Genomic DNA, 18,042 nt, shown 5'->3' with positions numbered 1-18,042 from the left:
AAGAAAGGAGGGGGAGGTATGTTCTGCATGGCTCAGATATAGTTAAGAACTTCCAACCAAATGAATTATTTACTTTTATTTACTTATTTACTTGTTTGTGTTAAAAATAACACAGCAAATAAAACACTTGTGTTTTATTTTAATAATGTCCATCCACATCCTTTTTTGATGTGAGAAGCAAAAGGATGTTTTCGCTGGGAAGTTCTTCTTATTTTTTTTAATGTTTTCCTTCTGCTTTGCTTTTCCAGAGATCCGGAAAGAGGACGATCACAGTAATGGAGTTAAAGGTGAGCTACTGGCCGGGTATGTACAGCGTAGCGCGCTGATATAGGAGAGGTACCGGCTCAGAAGCTGAGAGGTACAAGTGCAGAGTAGTACACGCGCATGCTACTTTCACGTGCAGAAAAAACAATGCCGGGAAAGCCTTGCGGAAAATGCCAGCTGAGTGATACACATGCGTGTAAGATGCGTGGGCAGAGCCGGTTTGAAGCGCGTACTGTTTGAAAAATACCAGCGTGTGCGAAGTCAAGTACAGGTTAAAACTTGTTCAATACTCGTTCACAATTACACGCAGGGGTGCTTAATACAAATGTCAAACGTAAACGGAGACTTAAAAGGTCTTGTAATGTAAACGGAGGAAGAAAGTGTCTTGCACAACCGATTGAAGAGTTATTTGTGAAGCGTTCCTCCTCCTCCAGTATCAACAAAAGTACGTAACAGATGAAATGGCTCACCAGGGAAGACGGTCTTTCTCTAAAGGTTGATTTGAAGTTTGTAATAGCAGATTCAGTCGTAATATATGGGAAATGCAAAACAAAGTTGATATAGATAATGTTGATGCGTTGGGATACTCCAAGGGTCCAGATCCTCGTCGCCAGTATAATAAAGATGATCCTTAACAATTAAAAGTTGCAGCGGATTCTTTATTAGGAAATATCCCATCCACATAAGCAGGTCCAACGAGCTTTGATACCTCCAACCGCTTCCTTCTCCACCCACTCCAGTCTCCCTGAGGAATGTAGAATCCTCTTACATTCTAACCCTCAAATGATGCAATACATTCCTTCTCTACAGCTACCACAGCACCTAATTAGATCCCACTTTTAAACCCACCTTCTACAAATTTCCTTTATACACCAGTTTTTCTTTCAAATCATTTTCAACTTCTCACCAGATACAGCCTCTGTACAAAGTGATGGTCTCACAGCAGGTAGCAATGGGAGAATCAAAAACAAGGGCACAATGGAGTGTGGTTTATCCGCGTCTGGCTGTCATCAGTCTTTCTAAAGCAACAATGTGAGATCTATGAAATATCTACGAAAAGGAAGTGCTCAGATAGAACTAATCAGCAGTTCTAACAAGGCCCTCATGGAAGTTCGATCTGTCTCTATCCTGTTCACTTCTGGGTCAGGTTCTTCACTCTCCAACCTCAGAAGTATCAGCAATAGACTTCTACTGTCTGGGGGAAGCTCTCCTCAACCTATCTTGTGCCATGATAAAATAGAGATATCCAAAATAGATCTCACTGGTCCCAGTACTTAGACTCACACAACACAAAGCCCTACAACCATATATCTGCTACACATGCACATACACACAAACATGTGCAGTCCACATTCACGTGGGATTTTAGTGCCACGTCCTAGATGTCACATCACAGAAGAACTTTACATGAGTGGGATCAGCAGCACATATGCCCATTGACAGAGGTGAAAGGTCTGGCCACACTTTATTTTTAAAAACAGGGTACACCACCAACAACACTTAATGCAATACACCTAGGGCATGGGCATGAGCCTACTGCCTACTATGAGGGCATGCTTGGTACAGCCCTCCACGCCACAGGACAAATCCTGGACCTTGCGTTGTCAAGGAGAAGTCTACGCATTTCTGCACACACTACGTTAATGTGAAAGTAGGGCCAAAAATAAGTGAGGTTACTGGTTTCACTTGTAGTCAGACTTTCAGGGCATAGTAATGTGTATTTACCAATGCAAATCAAAATTGTGCTGTTTATCTGGTTGTTACAAAAACTGTAGTAGACAGGTACACCATGAAATTTTTTGTACACACTAGAACCCATTCTTTTACACATGGTTGAAATCTACTGAATGAGCTGTGACCTAATGCTTTAAAGGAAAGTGTCAACCCTGTAAGTGCCCTGTAAATGGCACCCCTGGTACCCTACGGCATGGGTACCAAATAGGGTCCCCAAGGGATGCACACTGCCATTGCAGGCTGTGTGTCTTGGTGCAGCTAAAAGTGAAAACACGACATGGCACACAGCCTGTGTGCCATGCCCCCTAACAATGCATGCAATATATGTAAGTCACCTCTGCAGCAGGCCTTACAGCCCTGAGGCAAGGTGTAATATATTACATGTGAGGACATATCTGCACGAGCAGATATGCCCCTACTATGTTTTTGTCGCTTCTTGGATCTAGCGAGTGAACAAGGAAGCCATTTTAAGTGCATGTGCTGGACACTGATCAATACGAGTTCCCCAGCTACATGATGGCTTCATTGAAAATTTTGTATCAAACATCTCATATTAACAAACCCTCGCTGATGCCAGTGATGGGTTTATTAATACATGCACCCAGAGGGCAACCAAGAGGTGCCCCCTGAAAAACCTACCATTTATCCCTTTGCTGGCTGAGTAGTTCTAACTAGTCTGCCACCACCAGACAGGTTTCTGACCTCCAGGGTTGAGAGCCATTGCTCTCGGGTGGACAGGAACAAAGCCTTCTCTGGCAGGGTTGTTAGCACACTATTGGCAACAGGATGAACTGCAAATCTGCATTCCAAGGCAGGAGGCTTCAAAGAACCCCAATGCCCTTGGTATGCAGATCTGGCTTCTCTCAAAGAAAAGGATGCCAACCCCCCAGGCCCATTTAGCACCTGGACAGGTGGGAAAATGAGTAGTCGGAGAGGAGTGCCCACCTCTCAGGTTAGTCCCACCCCTGAGGTGACCTGGCTGGTGTGGACACAACTTTTGAAAGTCTGCCATCTTGGTGATGGCAGAACTATGAACTCTGGGACATGTTTATGCACCACTGCACCTGTGCCCCAAAGCTCGAGTTGAAGTGGGCAAATGGTGCCAGCGTGGTCATCAACCTCTCCAGAGACAGTCCATCGTGGGTTCACTCACTGCGACCTTCACACCGATGCCGGCAGTCTCTTTGTACAGGCCCCCCTCTACCGTGAGTGACCTGGAGACAAATACCTAATGCCGAAGGACACCTCTGCACCCATCTGCCCCAGACCGAGGAGAAGAGAACGAAGGGTGTCCCCACGTCTCCCTGCCTCGTGAGACCTGAGCAAATTTTTTGGCCTGGTCGGACTGGTCCCCCAGTCCATGCCTGCAGCCTGTTTCTGAAGGCCCCCCTCTACTGCGACCGCTCCATTGGGGAAAATCCAAGGGCTAAGGACACCACTGCACCCAGCAGTGCTGGCCCCAGGAGAAAAGGACCGGAGGTGTCCCCCCATCCCTGAGAATCTCAAGATTTGAACCCATCTGTTGGTTCACCTCGACTGGACCCCCTGTCTGCCTGCAGTGCCTTTCTGACCAGACCAATCTGCCTAGATTTCAATGGAGCACCTGACGCTGACCTACACCTCTGCACCCAGCTGCCCCATTGCCATCGACGTGACCTGTTGGTGTGGCATAGGACCCTGCCCCATACTCACCTTAATTCTAGAAGATTGGTCTTGTAAGTCACTGTTGAGTACCTGCTTGCCGTATTTGTTTTTCCTCCGTAGGATAAAATTGCAGCGTCTTGCAGACTTTTCAAAACTGTAATAATTTCTATTGCAAAATGTACTTACCTGATTGTATTGGTTCTAGTGCCTTAAAATATAAAGGTAAGTGTTATTTTTGTAAATTGGTGTGGATCTCCTTCTTGAGTCGTGTGTCTCATTTACTGACTTTGTGCCTATGGTAAATTTATAACACTCCTCTCTGATAAGCCTAGGGCTGCTCGGCCACACTACTCCCCCTAAAAGAGCACCTGGGGATTGCTAGAACAAGCCCCTGTCCACTAGTAAGGGAACCCTCTGGACTCTTTGTGAGGTATACCTCATTTTGGTACACCAGATAAAAAGCCAGCTTCCTACACCAGTGAATTGCAGTTTTTCCTTGCATCCTGCCACTTGAAGAAACAGCCATTTTCACACTAGCCGCCTGGCTTTTGCCTTCTGCGCCTTGACTGGGAGAGCAGTTTTACTGAGCCATTCACACACTTTCAAGATGCTCTTAAATGCAGGACAGCTCCACCTGCCTGCGCCATCATCAGATTTCTTCCATAATGGGTAGTACCATGCAAAAATGAGGGGGGCGTTATTCAACTCATGTAAGCTATTTTTATTATCAAAAAGGCTGATCATAACTTTACAAACCCAACCCAAGGTTCCCTGATATCTCCTTTAGTAAACACCAAAAATGATTCTGACCCAGGACATCTTCACATGTTTTTTGGAGAAGCACCACTGTAAAAGATGTTAGTCCTCCAAGCACCACATTTTCCATTCCTCTCAATCATGTAAATTTTACTACAGAAAATTACATTTAAGACACAAACAACATGAATTGTTCAGGTGTGGGAAATTATGTTACTCTTACGTGGGACTGCTGGTGTTAATGGGTGTGAGGGGCGTTGCGCTCTCACCATGGGACAGAAAGAAAAAGATAAGACATAAGACAGAAGACAGAGGAGCTGGAAGTATATTGTAGTAGCCTCTTGGCATGAAATGGAGTGAATCTCTGATTTATTCTGGGGGATGGGTCATATGAATGCGGTCTGAGGGCTCTGGTGCAGTGCATATGTGTTGGCTGAGCGAGCACAAGTCTTCCTTGTCCTGGAGGCACAAGTTATGCCTGCGACGACAAACTGGGGACCTAGTGTGGGGTTTTCATTTCCCTTTGGGGCATAATTTACATGCTCCAGGGCAGGATCAAAACAGTGCAATTAAAGTAAATGGCAAGGGGACGGGTAGGCCATAAAAACAATGAAGGAGTGGGTGTGTCTCTGATCTCTGCCTCCTCCATTGCTACCCAGCAATTGTTATTGGTCATGACTCAAATAGGATTGGTGGGCTTGGGCTGGGAAGAGACATACCTTCTAGCTTAAGTAAATGGGTTGGGGGTGTTATGCTAGGGGTCTGAAACTATTTATTTCCTACTAGTGCAGGTCCCCCATGATTTTGTATCATGGCCAGCAGGAAGTGTGTGACCTGTGCTATAAACACCAGAACCCAGTAAGCAAAACTGAGAGCAGCAGTAAGGAGGGAGCTTTGCCTGTAGTTTTTTATTTAAAATCGTTATAATGAATTTACCATTTGGCATGAGGGGTTTTGTGAGTGCAAAGTTACAACTTATGGAAAACAAGCAATGCTGTACTGTGTGAGACAAACACCTGTCGTGCTGCACATTCAAATCATTCCCTGTCTGCAATGGTGCAAGCCAACTCTTGTTCACTGAAATTGCTCCATGCTGTGAACAATGTTCTGATAACCCTTTTAGCTTTCAACGGTTCCCTGTCACTGATTTGAGCAATCCGCCTCTGTTTGTCACTTTCCACACTCTCTCAATACACAATCTGCCTCCTTTGCACATGACACTGTACTCTGTATTTCTGTATTTGAAATAGCAAGCAGTACATTAAAATGCATTATATCATAATCCTGTCTTTGTGATTATTACCACCTAAACAGGGGCACCTATTTACACTCGTCGGAAACAATAACCACTTTGAGTATATTTTCTTTACCATATTGCTGTTTACTTTATTACTTTATTTTAAAAAAAATATCTTCATCATGTCCATATCATCTGTGTGATCATATTCCAAGTTCATTCCTTATATGAGAAAATTCTTAGTAGCTGCAGGGAATGTGACAGCATTGATCCTTGGAGGGTAGGTTTGCCACCTTGCCCCCAGAAAAATACAGGTCATCTGTTCACGTTTTAAAATTCTACAAAGGTCTGAACCTGATTCTTAAGTAGAACTGTGTATGAAATTACTATCATTCATTTTTAGGACGCAGCTTAAGACATCTTGGAGACTTTCAGAAAGTTGACCTAGAAATGCCTTCAGCTCGTTGAATACCATTGGCTTTATGGATTGTAACTCACACTTTCAGGCTTTCGATTTGCTGGCTTTATTTGCTTTAGACTTTCCAGGTTCAGTTCGGCCCTCCAGTTGCCTAAACTGTGTTTTCTGTATTCTTCCACAAACTCGCTTTCTGTTAACAAGCCTTTAAATCTTGTTCTTATCTTGTGCATTCAAAGACCAGGGTCAAATGTCATGTATGGACACACATATTAAGTAAATCTTTTGTGATTTCTGAAGTGAGTTGGAAGCAAATACTTTCATATGACCAAAACAAATCCTTAAACTAGGTGTTGCAATTTCCAGACATTTTGTCTGTGAATTGTATAGTTTTATTAGTAAAACTGTATGTCTGTGCAAATGTAATGGTAATTTAAACTGAAAATGTGTTGCCTGTAATGGCAGTGAGCTACCACATCATAAATACTCCACTCTATGCCACTCCACTATACTCTGCACCACTCCACTTTATACCTCTCCATGCCACTGCACTCTGCACCACTCCACTCTATGCCACTTCACGCCACGCCTCTCTACTCTACCCTGTACCACTCTACTCTATGCCAAAGCAACCTTTTCCCCTCTACTCTATACCACTGCACACTACACCACTCCAGTGTAGGCCACACCAACCTAGTCTGCATAACTCCACTCTACGCCACTGTACTCTATGCCACTCTGCAACACTGCAGTCTACCCCACTGGACTTCATGCCAATACACTATTGACCAATTCACTTTACTCTGTAACATTCAACTCTATGCCCCTGCACGCTACGTCAATCCACTGTACACCACTGCACTCTATGGCACTGCACTCTACACCTCTTTACTCTACACCATTACAGTCTATGGCGGTCATTCTGACCCTGGCGGTCAAAGACCGCCAGGGCGGAGGACCGCGGGAGCACCGCCGACAGGCCGGCGGTGCTCCAATGGGGATTCCGACCGCGGCGGTAAAGCCGCGGTCGGACCGGCACCACTGGCGGGCTCCCGCCAGTGTACCGCCGCCCCATTGAATCCTCCACGGCGGCGCAGCTTGCTGCACCGCCGCGGGGATTCCGACCCCCCCTACCGCCATCCAGATCCCGGCGGTCCGACCGCCGGGATCCGGATGGCGGTAGGGGGGGTCGCGGGGCCCCTGGGGGCCCCTGCAGTGCCCATGCCACTGGCATGGGCATTGCAGGGGCCCCCGTAAGAGGGCCCCTACATGTATTTCACTGTCTGCTGTGCAGACAGTGAAATACGCGACGGGTGCAACTGCACCCGTCGCACAGCTTCCACTCCGCCGGCTCGATTCCGAGCCGGCTTCATCGTGGAAGCCTCTTTCCCGCTGGGCTGGCGGGCGGTCTGAAGGCGACCGCCCGCCAGCCCAGCGGGAAAGTCAGAATTACCGCCGCGGTCTTTCGACCGCGGAACGGTAACCTGATGGCGGGACTTTGGCGGGCGGCCTCCGCCGCCCGCCAAGGTCAGAATGACCGCCTATGCCACTCTCCCAACTGCACGCTACCCTGCACCACTCCATGGTACGCCTCTTCATCCTACTTTGAAACAATCTACTCTACGCCACTGCACTCTACTACAATCTACGGGACTGCACTCTACTCTTAACCCCTGCACTCTACATAACTGCACTCCGTCACTGCATTCTACATAGCATCACTGTACTCTACGTCATTGCAACTCTACTTGCAACTTTACTCCACTCCACACCACTGCACTCTGACACTCTACTCTGCAACACTGCACTCTCCGCTGCACTACTCCACCCTACGTCACTGCACTCTATGGCACTATACTCTACAGCACTCTATGCTCCTCTGCACCACTCAATGCCACTTGACTCTATTCTGCACCATTGCCCTCTGCATCACTCAGCTGTTCGCCACTCCAATACATGACATTCTCTGCCACTCCACTCTACAACACTCTACTTCACTCTTTGTCATTGCACACTACGACACTCCACGACACTCTGCTCTATGCCAGTAAGTTTTAGCCATGTTGAGCTGCACCCACGCTGGTGAACAACATCGCTAAAACACATTGGCAAAGCCAATAATGCTTGCATGGAGGAGATCTATTGGCTGTGCCAAAGCTTGTTAACATGGCCTTTCCGTCTTTGTTTACTTCAACTATCAGTCAGGGTTCATTAAGACAGCTGTAGAATATGTTTTCTTCTTACATTCACTGTTTAAAGTATGTGCTGATAAGGCGGAAAATAGCAGCTTTGGCTATTTTAAAAGATTTTGTATCACTAGGACATTAAAATATTGCTTGTGTCAGTAACACTGTCCAGGTGGTGACCCTAATGAAGGGGCCAGATCTTTAATCAAAGCTCATAGGTTGATGCATCATGTACATTATAAGGCCACAGTCTGGTGAGGAATTTTGAGAGGGTTACGTTATTAAGGCAAGGGGATGAAAACTGACCTTGGGCTGTCTTTAATACAGGACAGATTTAAAGAGCAAAGTCTCCTCATTTTGCTAAAATGTGTGGATCTCATTTTGTAGATTCAGGAATATGTGTTCCAGGTTACAAGCTTTACAAGCTATCCCTAATCCCCTGAAACCTTGATGTGTTTGTCTAGTCACTGTAAACTAAGCGAAGCCCAATCTTGAGGGTGGTGGAGTTTGGTGGGTTTGAACCTGTTTTTTCAACATTAGAGGTACCTTTTCCTTGTCTCCCAAACTTCTCTTAGGTCTCTCAAGAGCACACTTGAAGTCTTCAGATATGGCAAATGTGGTCCTGTGTCTTGAAGCTGAAATTTAATCTGACTAATGGTTACAGTTTAACGTTTATTATGAGTAGCATCCCCGAATATATCATCTTTCTTAAACTTGTTTGCAAATTAATTTAGGATATGACCACATATGTAGATTAAAGGTTATCACCCTGCAGGTAAAGTGCTCTTCTAAAAAAAAAAAGAAAAAAAAATCAGGACATTGTTTGGGCCAACCCTCTGTCAGAAAACTCCAATTGTAGGCAAGGTATCTGGAATCTACTTGGAAGAGGCAGGAGGAAGCATAGGGAAAAGAAGTGAATGTATTGCGATGTTACTGTGATTTCTTTAAAAAAAAGTGCCTGTGATACATATAGTCCTTTAGCAAATCGTTAGAAGAATTATGGTGGAAAATCCACAGTTCTGCTACCATTATTTCATAGCTGTCTTGAAAGAGGTACATTTCAAACTTGTGGAGGATAAGACGAGCCTGGCATACCACCAAAGTATTGACATTTTTCATCTGTGGCCTTCAGAGGGAAACCTATGGATTTTTATATATGGTTTGTAAAATTGTAGCATTAAAATGCACCATTTGGACATGGCGTCTTCAAACTTTTCATTAAGGGGGAAGAGCCCCTGCCCAAACCCACCTATTGGAGACCAGATTTGCTTGTTTCACTCGTTTGATCAACTTCGATGCAGATCAAACTTCACCAGCCACCACTGACGCTTACCCTATAACCACTACCCAGTATCAAAGTGACAGTCTCTGGGTAAAAATTTGCTTTTGCATTTTATTCCATAAGGCAATTTTGTAACTCAATGGAACCAATTTTCTTCAAGTACAGCTTATCTCTGAGAATGGCAACCCCTTGCTTTTAAATGCATCTGCCCAAAATTAAAGCATTGCCGTCTTCCTGTGACTCATCACCCCACTCAATGACACCCTACTCCTCTATTTAGGCACTAGCAAGCAGGTACCCCAGAATGCTTGAATGGGAATTATGACAGTCTCATGATGCGGGGTTACCTTGCAGTACAAAATGGATGTATCACATTCTATATGACACTTTAAAGACCTGTCAGTGATGCTTTGAGTGTGTATGCCATGTGCTGCTCACTCTTAGGTAGACCAAATAGACTATTTACCCTAACATTGACCAACTACCCTTCTGCATGTCGCTCCTATGTTGCTCCCGGGTAGTCCACAAAGAGTGTTCACAGAGTCTCTGTTTTTCTTATTCAGGCTCAGGAAGTATTCTACATTGGTTATGGGCAGTCCACGCCATGGTGCATCTCTTTTGTCGCTGCACGATATTATACAATCTGCCACGACTGTCTGTATCGAAATAGGGCCTTGAACTATTCCTCTTTTGCTTTTAGGCGATTCTTTAGAAAACAACTCAACCAGGCCAAACAATAGGTTAACGTAAAGTGCACGAATTCTATACATCACTCCTTTATCCATCATAATACGCCCAAGGGCAGTGAAGTGAGTTAGGAAAACAGCACCACTTTTGTAACTCATGCACAACACCAAGAGGACAGGAACGGACAACATGTGCTTCTATAGACATGCAGTCTGGTAAGCCATGCGCGTTTTCAAATACTTCAGAGCAGCTCAGCGTCAGTTACCACACCTGTGGGACGGATGATGTGTCTGCCTCCCTTTTTGTTTTCATGGTCCATGATATTGGTGTCTTCCTCAGCTTTTATGCAAAACGAAATAACATCATGTCCTATGAAACAAAGTATACCAGATGTACTATAACAATGTAGAGGCATACATATTATTTAAAATGACATATTTTCCTTTCAGAAAAACCGATTGCATTAGGAAAGAGCAAATGTGTATGTGTATGACAGTGGATTACAATAGCTATTTCATATTCTGTAAAAATCTGGCGTCCTGTTTCAGTCTATCAAATGAGTTTTAAGAGCTGGTAGGCTGAGAACGATTTGACCACACTGCAGGTATCTAGAAATTGTTTCCAAATGAACCACAAAATTGTCAGGGAAAAGTGCATCACATAATCAGCCTGCAAAGGGCTGACAAACCTGCAAGGATTGTCTAGTTTCAAAGTAGGATCTAGTGAAATGCCTTCTCACACATCACAAAGTTTTCTTTATTTCCACACTCAACTGGGAAGGTAAGAAAACGAGAAACTTGCTCTTTACAACATGCACTGGCAGAAGCAATAGGTCTTGCTATCTTCACAAAGAACATTCACATATTCTTGAAAAGCTGGAATTGGCACTTTCACTGATATGGGGTGCAGTACCTTAACCTGTTAGTATAAGTCCCTTAAGTCAAATACAAATGTTTGTATCTGCACACAGCAGTACCTTACATTACAACAAGAGGTCCCATGAATGACACAGACATGTGATTTGGCTAGCTGCACTGTACTGAGAAGCGCTTTGAGATTGACGCCAGTCTTTGCTCTACCAGGCTGAAGTATGTTTAGCGGTAGCGATACTCTGCTTCCACAGGATACCAGAGAATTAGATACCATTGAAAGTATCCTTTTATTTAAAGTGGAAAGGATAAGAGGCCAAAAATCTATATTGTACTTTTATTTTGAGTAGCCAGATCATAGAGGGCATGGTCCAACATATAAATCTATATATTCACATTTGCAGGTCTAATAATGTTTACTTGTTTTCTATGGCATAAATACATATCTCAATGATGGATTTTGATGGTGATAGTCATTATGGAGACTTTGAGTGCTTCCTTATCCTATTATTATCGATGAGTAGAAGCGACCATGCGCACGTTCGTGAGAAGTGAGTTAGATTAAGGAGAACAGTTCTTTAGCAGAGCCCTTGAATGTCAAGTGAAGAAGCCCGCAGTGTGGAAGGGGCTGAGAGACAGACCATGAAGCGATAAAGTTATCACGGCAATCAAACCTGATGTACCAAGCAACACGCAAGTGGAGAGGTGCGAGCAGGAAGCAATGAGGTGCAGGCCCTAGGGAAAGAGGGAGGGGAGGATGAATACAGCTAACCTGATGTGCCTAACATTGTACAGCCGAAGAAGTGGAAGCAACGAGGGTCAGGCTCCAGGGAAAGATTAAAGGTGGGGGGGCGCAAGGCCAGCTAAAAGAGGGAGAGGAGAACAATGAAAAATACTGGTAAAGAAGGAGGGGTGGAAATAAAGCCAGCTGAGAGAGCGTAGGTAAAGCAACAAATGGGGGAAAAGAAGAAGGACCACATACTCTTATGGAGTACAAAAAGGCAAATGCTACAGAAACTTGCAAAAGGTAAAGCAGTTCTCCACTGTCAGCAGTGGAAATATACTACTCTTCCCCTAAAAACATAGTGACACCAAAATACTGCAGAGGCGGGGCCAAAACAAGACTAGGGGTGAACGCTAATAAATCAGAAGTATGGGGCTCAGGTAGACAAGAAAGACATTGAATCATGAGCAACTAGCAGACCCAAAGCCCATCACAGTATATATTAAAGTATTGGTAAATAGGTATGTTATCTGTTTTGAGACCTAAACGTGTCAATTAATACATCTACATTAAATCAAGTGACAGCAATTGAACACCCTAAGAGCGGACTCATAAGGGATCCGACTTGCTGACATCCATGAAATAACCAAGGAGAATTAGCAATTTGTTCAGTGACTGATGTCAGCAATGAAAACAAATATGACTTATTAAAAAAGGCTCTCACTGTCAAAGGTCCACACTGTCAGACCTCAAGCATGTTTGTAACTTACCTAAATTGGGGTCCGAGCCATTTTCTCCAACCTCCTCTCCAAGATGATCAATCAAAATAGGGACAGACTCTTCTGCTCACAAAGAATTGTCCACATTGAGAAAAAAATATGTTAAAATGAATAAAATGCTTTCAAAAGTAAACAAGATGAGCTGTGAAGACTGCATAAACTGAATTATAAAGAAATACGTTTTTCATAAGAATGGACACATTTTAATCTTGGTTATTGGGATACTGTGATCTGTGTAAAGATCCACCCTTTCAAGCTTAGAGATTCAGGCGCAGTGTATATGCCCTGGACAAGACAGCTGAGACTTTCTGTCCCGATAACAGAACTCCTATCAGAATAAAATGATCATAATTCGTGGAATGAGGGTATTTTCTGTAGGATCCTAATACCTGTTATTTGACCAACAATAAAAAGCCAAACAAGCCGTGTCACAAACTGCATTTTACATTATTATAACAGTAATACTTATGCATTACATACTGCTATTCAGTATCCTGTGTGCAGAGATATTTGCTTCCAGTGCAGAAATCTATAAACAAGTATGCCAACGTTTGTTTAGTAGTAAATGTAGGCAGGTGGGGGAGTGCCTGGAAAATGGGAAATTCTTATTACACAATAGGATAGGTTTAGGGAGGAGTAAAGTGGGATTGTGGGATTGAGGAAGGGTTAAAGAGGGGGTTAACGATACGTTTAAGATGGGGCATGCAACCACCCACAAAGGAGTAAGCCAGTTGATATTCACAAACTCAACTTCTAAAGTTACTACAGCCAAAAAGGACCCAAAACAGTTGTAAATGTGCTCCATGACTACACATGGCCAACCACCAGTATTGGCATTCACTCCCATTGAAATTAATGGAGTCAGAGACTAAAAATAAAACGCCACAGGAAATAATGTTAAAATAAATACATTTATTTATACATTATAAAAATATATATGTTTTGTTTAACGTCAGAAGAGTTATATATAAATATCAAATAAATATTTTTAAAAATATTTTAATACATTTTTAAATTAAAACATAAATGTAATTTTTTTTTAATTACTGAATTAGTTCTATAAATACCTTCTAGGAACGTTTACTCTTTAATAAATAGATATATACATTTTACTTATAGTGTTTGTTAAGAAATACTTGAAGCAATAATTTTAGTTTAAGATAATTATATAATTAAAAAGTAGGTTAATAGTGAAGACTAATTCATCCAATTCTTTGTCCTTTACAGAGAATACCTATCTCCTACCAAGATAGATTATTTTTTTCCCCGAGGTGCATGCTACTTGCCCCCTCTTCACCTGGACCCGCCTCACCAATGCTGATTCATGTCATATGGTGTTGTCTTGCCTCTAACCATTGTGTACTAGCCAGCATTTAATAATCAACCGCACACACCACAGAAATTAATGTTTTACCTAACTGGGAGGTATGCGCTTTGTGGTTGTACCAAAAAAAAACAGTAGCTAGTTTATTGACCCAGCATTGCTGTATGCTAAGCGTGCAATAACACACCACTGGAAGGCTACTGTCCCTCGCATGACTGCAGTGTGGCAACAATCGTTGATAGTTTGGGCTACAACGGAGGGTTCCATCCCAAGAGCAGGACCCCAGAGGTCTCCTGAAGCACCTTACTGCCATGCATTGGGATGCAATGGTTCTACGGTTTTAGACAGTGTGCTGGGATGAATCCCGCCTGCTCTAAGTTACATTTTGCCTCCCATACACTTGGGTCTGTCCGCCTGTTAACAGTACCCTAAGTTGGCATTACTCTGGCTTCCCCACAATGCCTCATTTAGCACATTCCTTTGGCTCACTGGCAAGACACTTTACCTCACCTCCTCCTATGCACATCAACTAGAAAACTCCCTTCTCTTTAGCTAGTACCTGCCTTGATAAGAGTGCAAGCACATACTGTTAGAGAAAGGTGGTGATGCTTTAGTTCCCCATAATGAACCTAAATGAATCATCTGCGTAGCCTGTTCTACATGTTTTTTTACAGTTGATTTTGTTCTCAGATAACTGTTATGTTTTCTCTTCATTCCTTAAATCTATCGTGGCATTGATAAATTATTGCCCTGTGATGTATCTGTTATATGTTGCCTATAATACTATTTGTATCCACAATTATCCTGTTGATAATATCATTCGCTTGTGTTAATGCACAGTGTTGTAAAGCTGGTACCTAATTGTCAAAAACTGATAAAGAGATGTTAAAAAAGATAATAGTGCTGTAGCATTTTTACTTTATTCTACATTTAAAATAAATATATACAATTAATTTACATTAGTATGAAGCACAAAAATAACTTTACTAATGTTTTTTTACAATGTCCCTACGCTTTACCGTTTGGAGCTCTCTACTCCAGTGGTGGAGACCCAGCCTACATGTGAATAGTTACTAGTAGTACCATTACATATGTAAATTAGGTTCCATCCCTTGAATTCAGGGGTGAACACACGTAATCCTACACTTTTTGGTAATGTTCAACTTGCACTTGGAAATGGTAAATAGCTAATAGCAGTAATGCTACTACAAAGTGTAAGCGTAAATGTGCACAAGTAGATTTACTCATATGTACATTTTTCTTTGTGAATAGGGCCAAAGATAGTCTTCCACGTTAAATTTCAGTACCCAGGAAGGCCCTTCCATTCATGTGATGACTCCTGCAAAAGGGACCTGTACAATATCTGAAGAACATGGCAATCACATCCTCACCACAGACCTGCATCATTTCCAAACTAATGAACATAATCTTGTGCATTTTTGCTTTTAGTCCAATCAGATAGACATCATCCTGAAAAATCAGGATTCCAGCTTTCGGCAACACGGCAACAGCTATTTCATGTTAAAAAGAAGTGAACAATTCTGTAGAGAGTTACTGGGTTAAATTATCCAATCTGTGAAATACAGATGGTTTGAACAGTCATAAGATTCCTGGGTCTGGATATTATTTATTTTCCTGAAAAAGCTTCGTATATTAGTTTACAATGCAGATATAAACCTAGCAGCACTAGGTTGCAAACTCTTTTGGCCTCACCTGTGCCAAGACATCCACTTCCTTCTACGTGCCTGGCATTGTTTAGATGGAGAATTTCCTCTTTGTGTATCCTCAACATATCACCAGGATTTGTAGTTCTAGCACCTGCTGGACAAAGGTAGAAAGATCTTGATTTATTAAACATAAATTAATCTCCCTTTGCTTATAGATGAATGTTATATATTTTGATTCCTCATTTTAATTGTCTTGGTAAAATGCTCAATTTCTGCCCATATATAACAATTTGATTCTTGTTAGCAAGAAGAGTGTGATTCTCGTCCTAATTAACTTCTAGAAAAAGCCCATGGAGATGCCCTGTGGTCAGGTACCAAACACGTGGGGATCTGAAAAGGCAGTATATTTGCAGAAGGGCAGGCGTGGAGGTTTGTATTTATGGATGCATATTTAAAAGAAATGTTTAGTAGAGACAGCATGAAAGGGCTGGTTGGAAATACTGTGGGGAGAAGGGGATGAATGGGCAATTCCATTCTGCGGCACTCTCTGCATTACACAAGTATACCTTTATCGTTCCTTGAATTCAAATTCTGTCACGTCCTAATCTTCTGTCTTCTTGCTCTCCTGCTGCTTTCCTGTCTCTCTTCCTTGGTTTTTAGATCAGACCCTGAATATTAACTACCACAAAGCCCTATTGCTTTGTCCTATAAGATACACACTTTTCACTTTCCATTCACATTGCTCTCTTTATGTTCCTTCTCTTGTTTTCTCATTACCTTCTCTGCAGTCCCACCACATCACTTTGAGGCATACTTCGCAAGGCCGAAAGGACTATGAAAAACGAATGTAGCGTAATATAACCTAATGCCTGCATGTACATTGTCAAATAATTACATATCTAATGTTTATTTAAGCCCTGCTCTCTTGCCGCTCCTTCATATTTATAAGAGGCTTGCAAACAATTGGACTGGACTTAAAAAGTGGCATTATCCTGCTTAGTGATCACAGAGGCACAGTGAGAAAAACAAATCCAAAAGAGAGAAAACAACTGACAGGCTAGCGAAAAATATAGAAAACAGAAGATAGTGAATCCAATTAGTAACAAAAAGTACCTAAAAAAGTAACGATTGTTTACAGGATGATCAAAGGTCTGTTATTATAGTCGGTTATCACTTGTGTGTAATCGGTGGGAGAGCATTATAGGTTTGTAATCTGGCCTACATTATTTCTCATTATAGGAACATACTGACATCAGAACATCCAGCTGTGCACTGCATTAACATATGGTTTGATGTTAAGTTTGCTTTTGCCCACTGATTATATTGAATAACGTACCACTAGCTGTGAATATTTATAGGTTTACAGCAAGTCACATCAGAGTTACATACCTTAATATAGTCACTCAGACTTCAGCCCAGTGCCTCTCTATGGTCGACAACGTCTTTGTGACTTGCAATTTTCTTACAATGTGGAGTTCGAGGGATGTCTTATTCCAGATATAGTGTATGCACAACAGCCTTGTCACCCTTTAACCTGCATGGCTTTTAATCTCCTTCTTAAATTCACCTTCACTTTCTGTATTTATTTTGTATCTTCCCTCCTTCACATCAAACTATGTGTCTTTCTCATTATTTCTTTCCTAATTTCTACACTTTTAATGATATCTTTCTATCTTAACCCACTCGCAATGAGTTTTGCTGAAGTGAGGTAAAATATTCACCAATTAGATTTTCCCAGGAAAAATTTTGCCTGTGAGCAGCAGGCAGCTTTTATCCTGGGAAACATGCACCACAGACTGAGGGAACGTTTTCTGAAATCAATGCACAAATACAGATGTCTGACGTTATTCCTCATTCTAGGGGAGGGACTCCTCCCTGACAGCAATACCGCTCTCTACTGTATTAGTTAGTAAATGTCAAATGGTAATTACTGGTGTGGGATCTGAGACCCGATTACTGTGATCTGGGCCTAAGTGCCTTTGTATCTTTTAAACATTACTGTCTCGCCCTTAAATGCTTCTTCACACGTTCTTTCCTCCTAGTCTCTTCTGTTGGTAGTCCTCCACGCATCACATTTTTTCCCATGCTGAGTATTTCCCTTTAAAAAAAACTTGTAGTCTCCTATTGGTGAATCTTTCTCTTCTTACCACAAGTGTGTCACTCTGTCTTATCTCTGGACTTTCTTTTTCCCTGATTCAGTACTGGGCATTTACTCAGACTCTTATACTTGCAATTTTCTGTACCCCACTTTTTGGAATTTCTCTCTTTTTTGTTCGTGTATTGTCCCCAGGATGTGCCCATATTATTGTCACCCTAAAGTGTCTCTTGTTTTAGTTTCTATTGTGTCTTTCCCTTTTTCACACACTGTAAACCAGATATATGTGTTTTCAAAGTAGGTTATGGACTATTTTTTGTGTGTACGATTACCAATAGAAAGATACGTATATTCATTGATCTAAGGTCAGAGATAAGCA

At 42.4% G+C, this 18,042-nt stretch overlaps 1 protein-coding gene across 3 annotated transcripts in view; it reads right to left on the bottom strand.

Moving 5' to 3' along the window:
* LOC138304342 (zinc finger protein 436-like) overlaps positions 1 to 18,042 on the bottom strand; it is a 119,632-nt gene that overhangs the window by 20,834 nt on the left and 80,756 nt on the right. For 2 of the 3 annotated variants that reach the window (XM_069244311.1, XM_069244313.1), the window contains 3 exons: positions 15,615 to 15,722; positions 12,569 to 12,640; positions 10,476 to 10,574 (listed from right to left, as the gene is read on the bottom strand). In XM_069244311.1, the coding sequence (XP_069100412.1) occupies positions 10,476 to 10,574; positions 12,569 to 12,640; positions 15,615 to 15,722 (279 nt within the window). The remainder of the gene's footprint in view (positions 1 to 10,475; positions 10,575 to 12,568; positions 12,641 to 15,614; positions 15,723 to 18,042) is intronic. The other variant, XM_069244312.1, reaches the window with a different exon arrangement.

The sequence above is a fragment of the Pleurodeles waltl genome, chromosome 7 (assembly GCF_031143425.1).
Source record: "Pleurodeles waltl isolate 20211129_DDA chromosome 7, aPleWal1.hap1.20221129, whole genome shotgun sequence".
Taxonomy (NCBI): domain Eukaryota; kingdom Metazoa; phylum Chordata; class Amphibia; order Caudata; family Salamandridae; genus Pleurodeles; species Pleurodeles waltl.
Note: the sequence above shows the minus strand (reverse complement) of the source record. Positions and strands in the feature narration are given on the sequence as shown.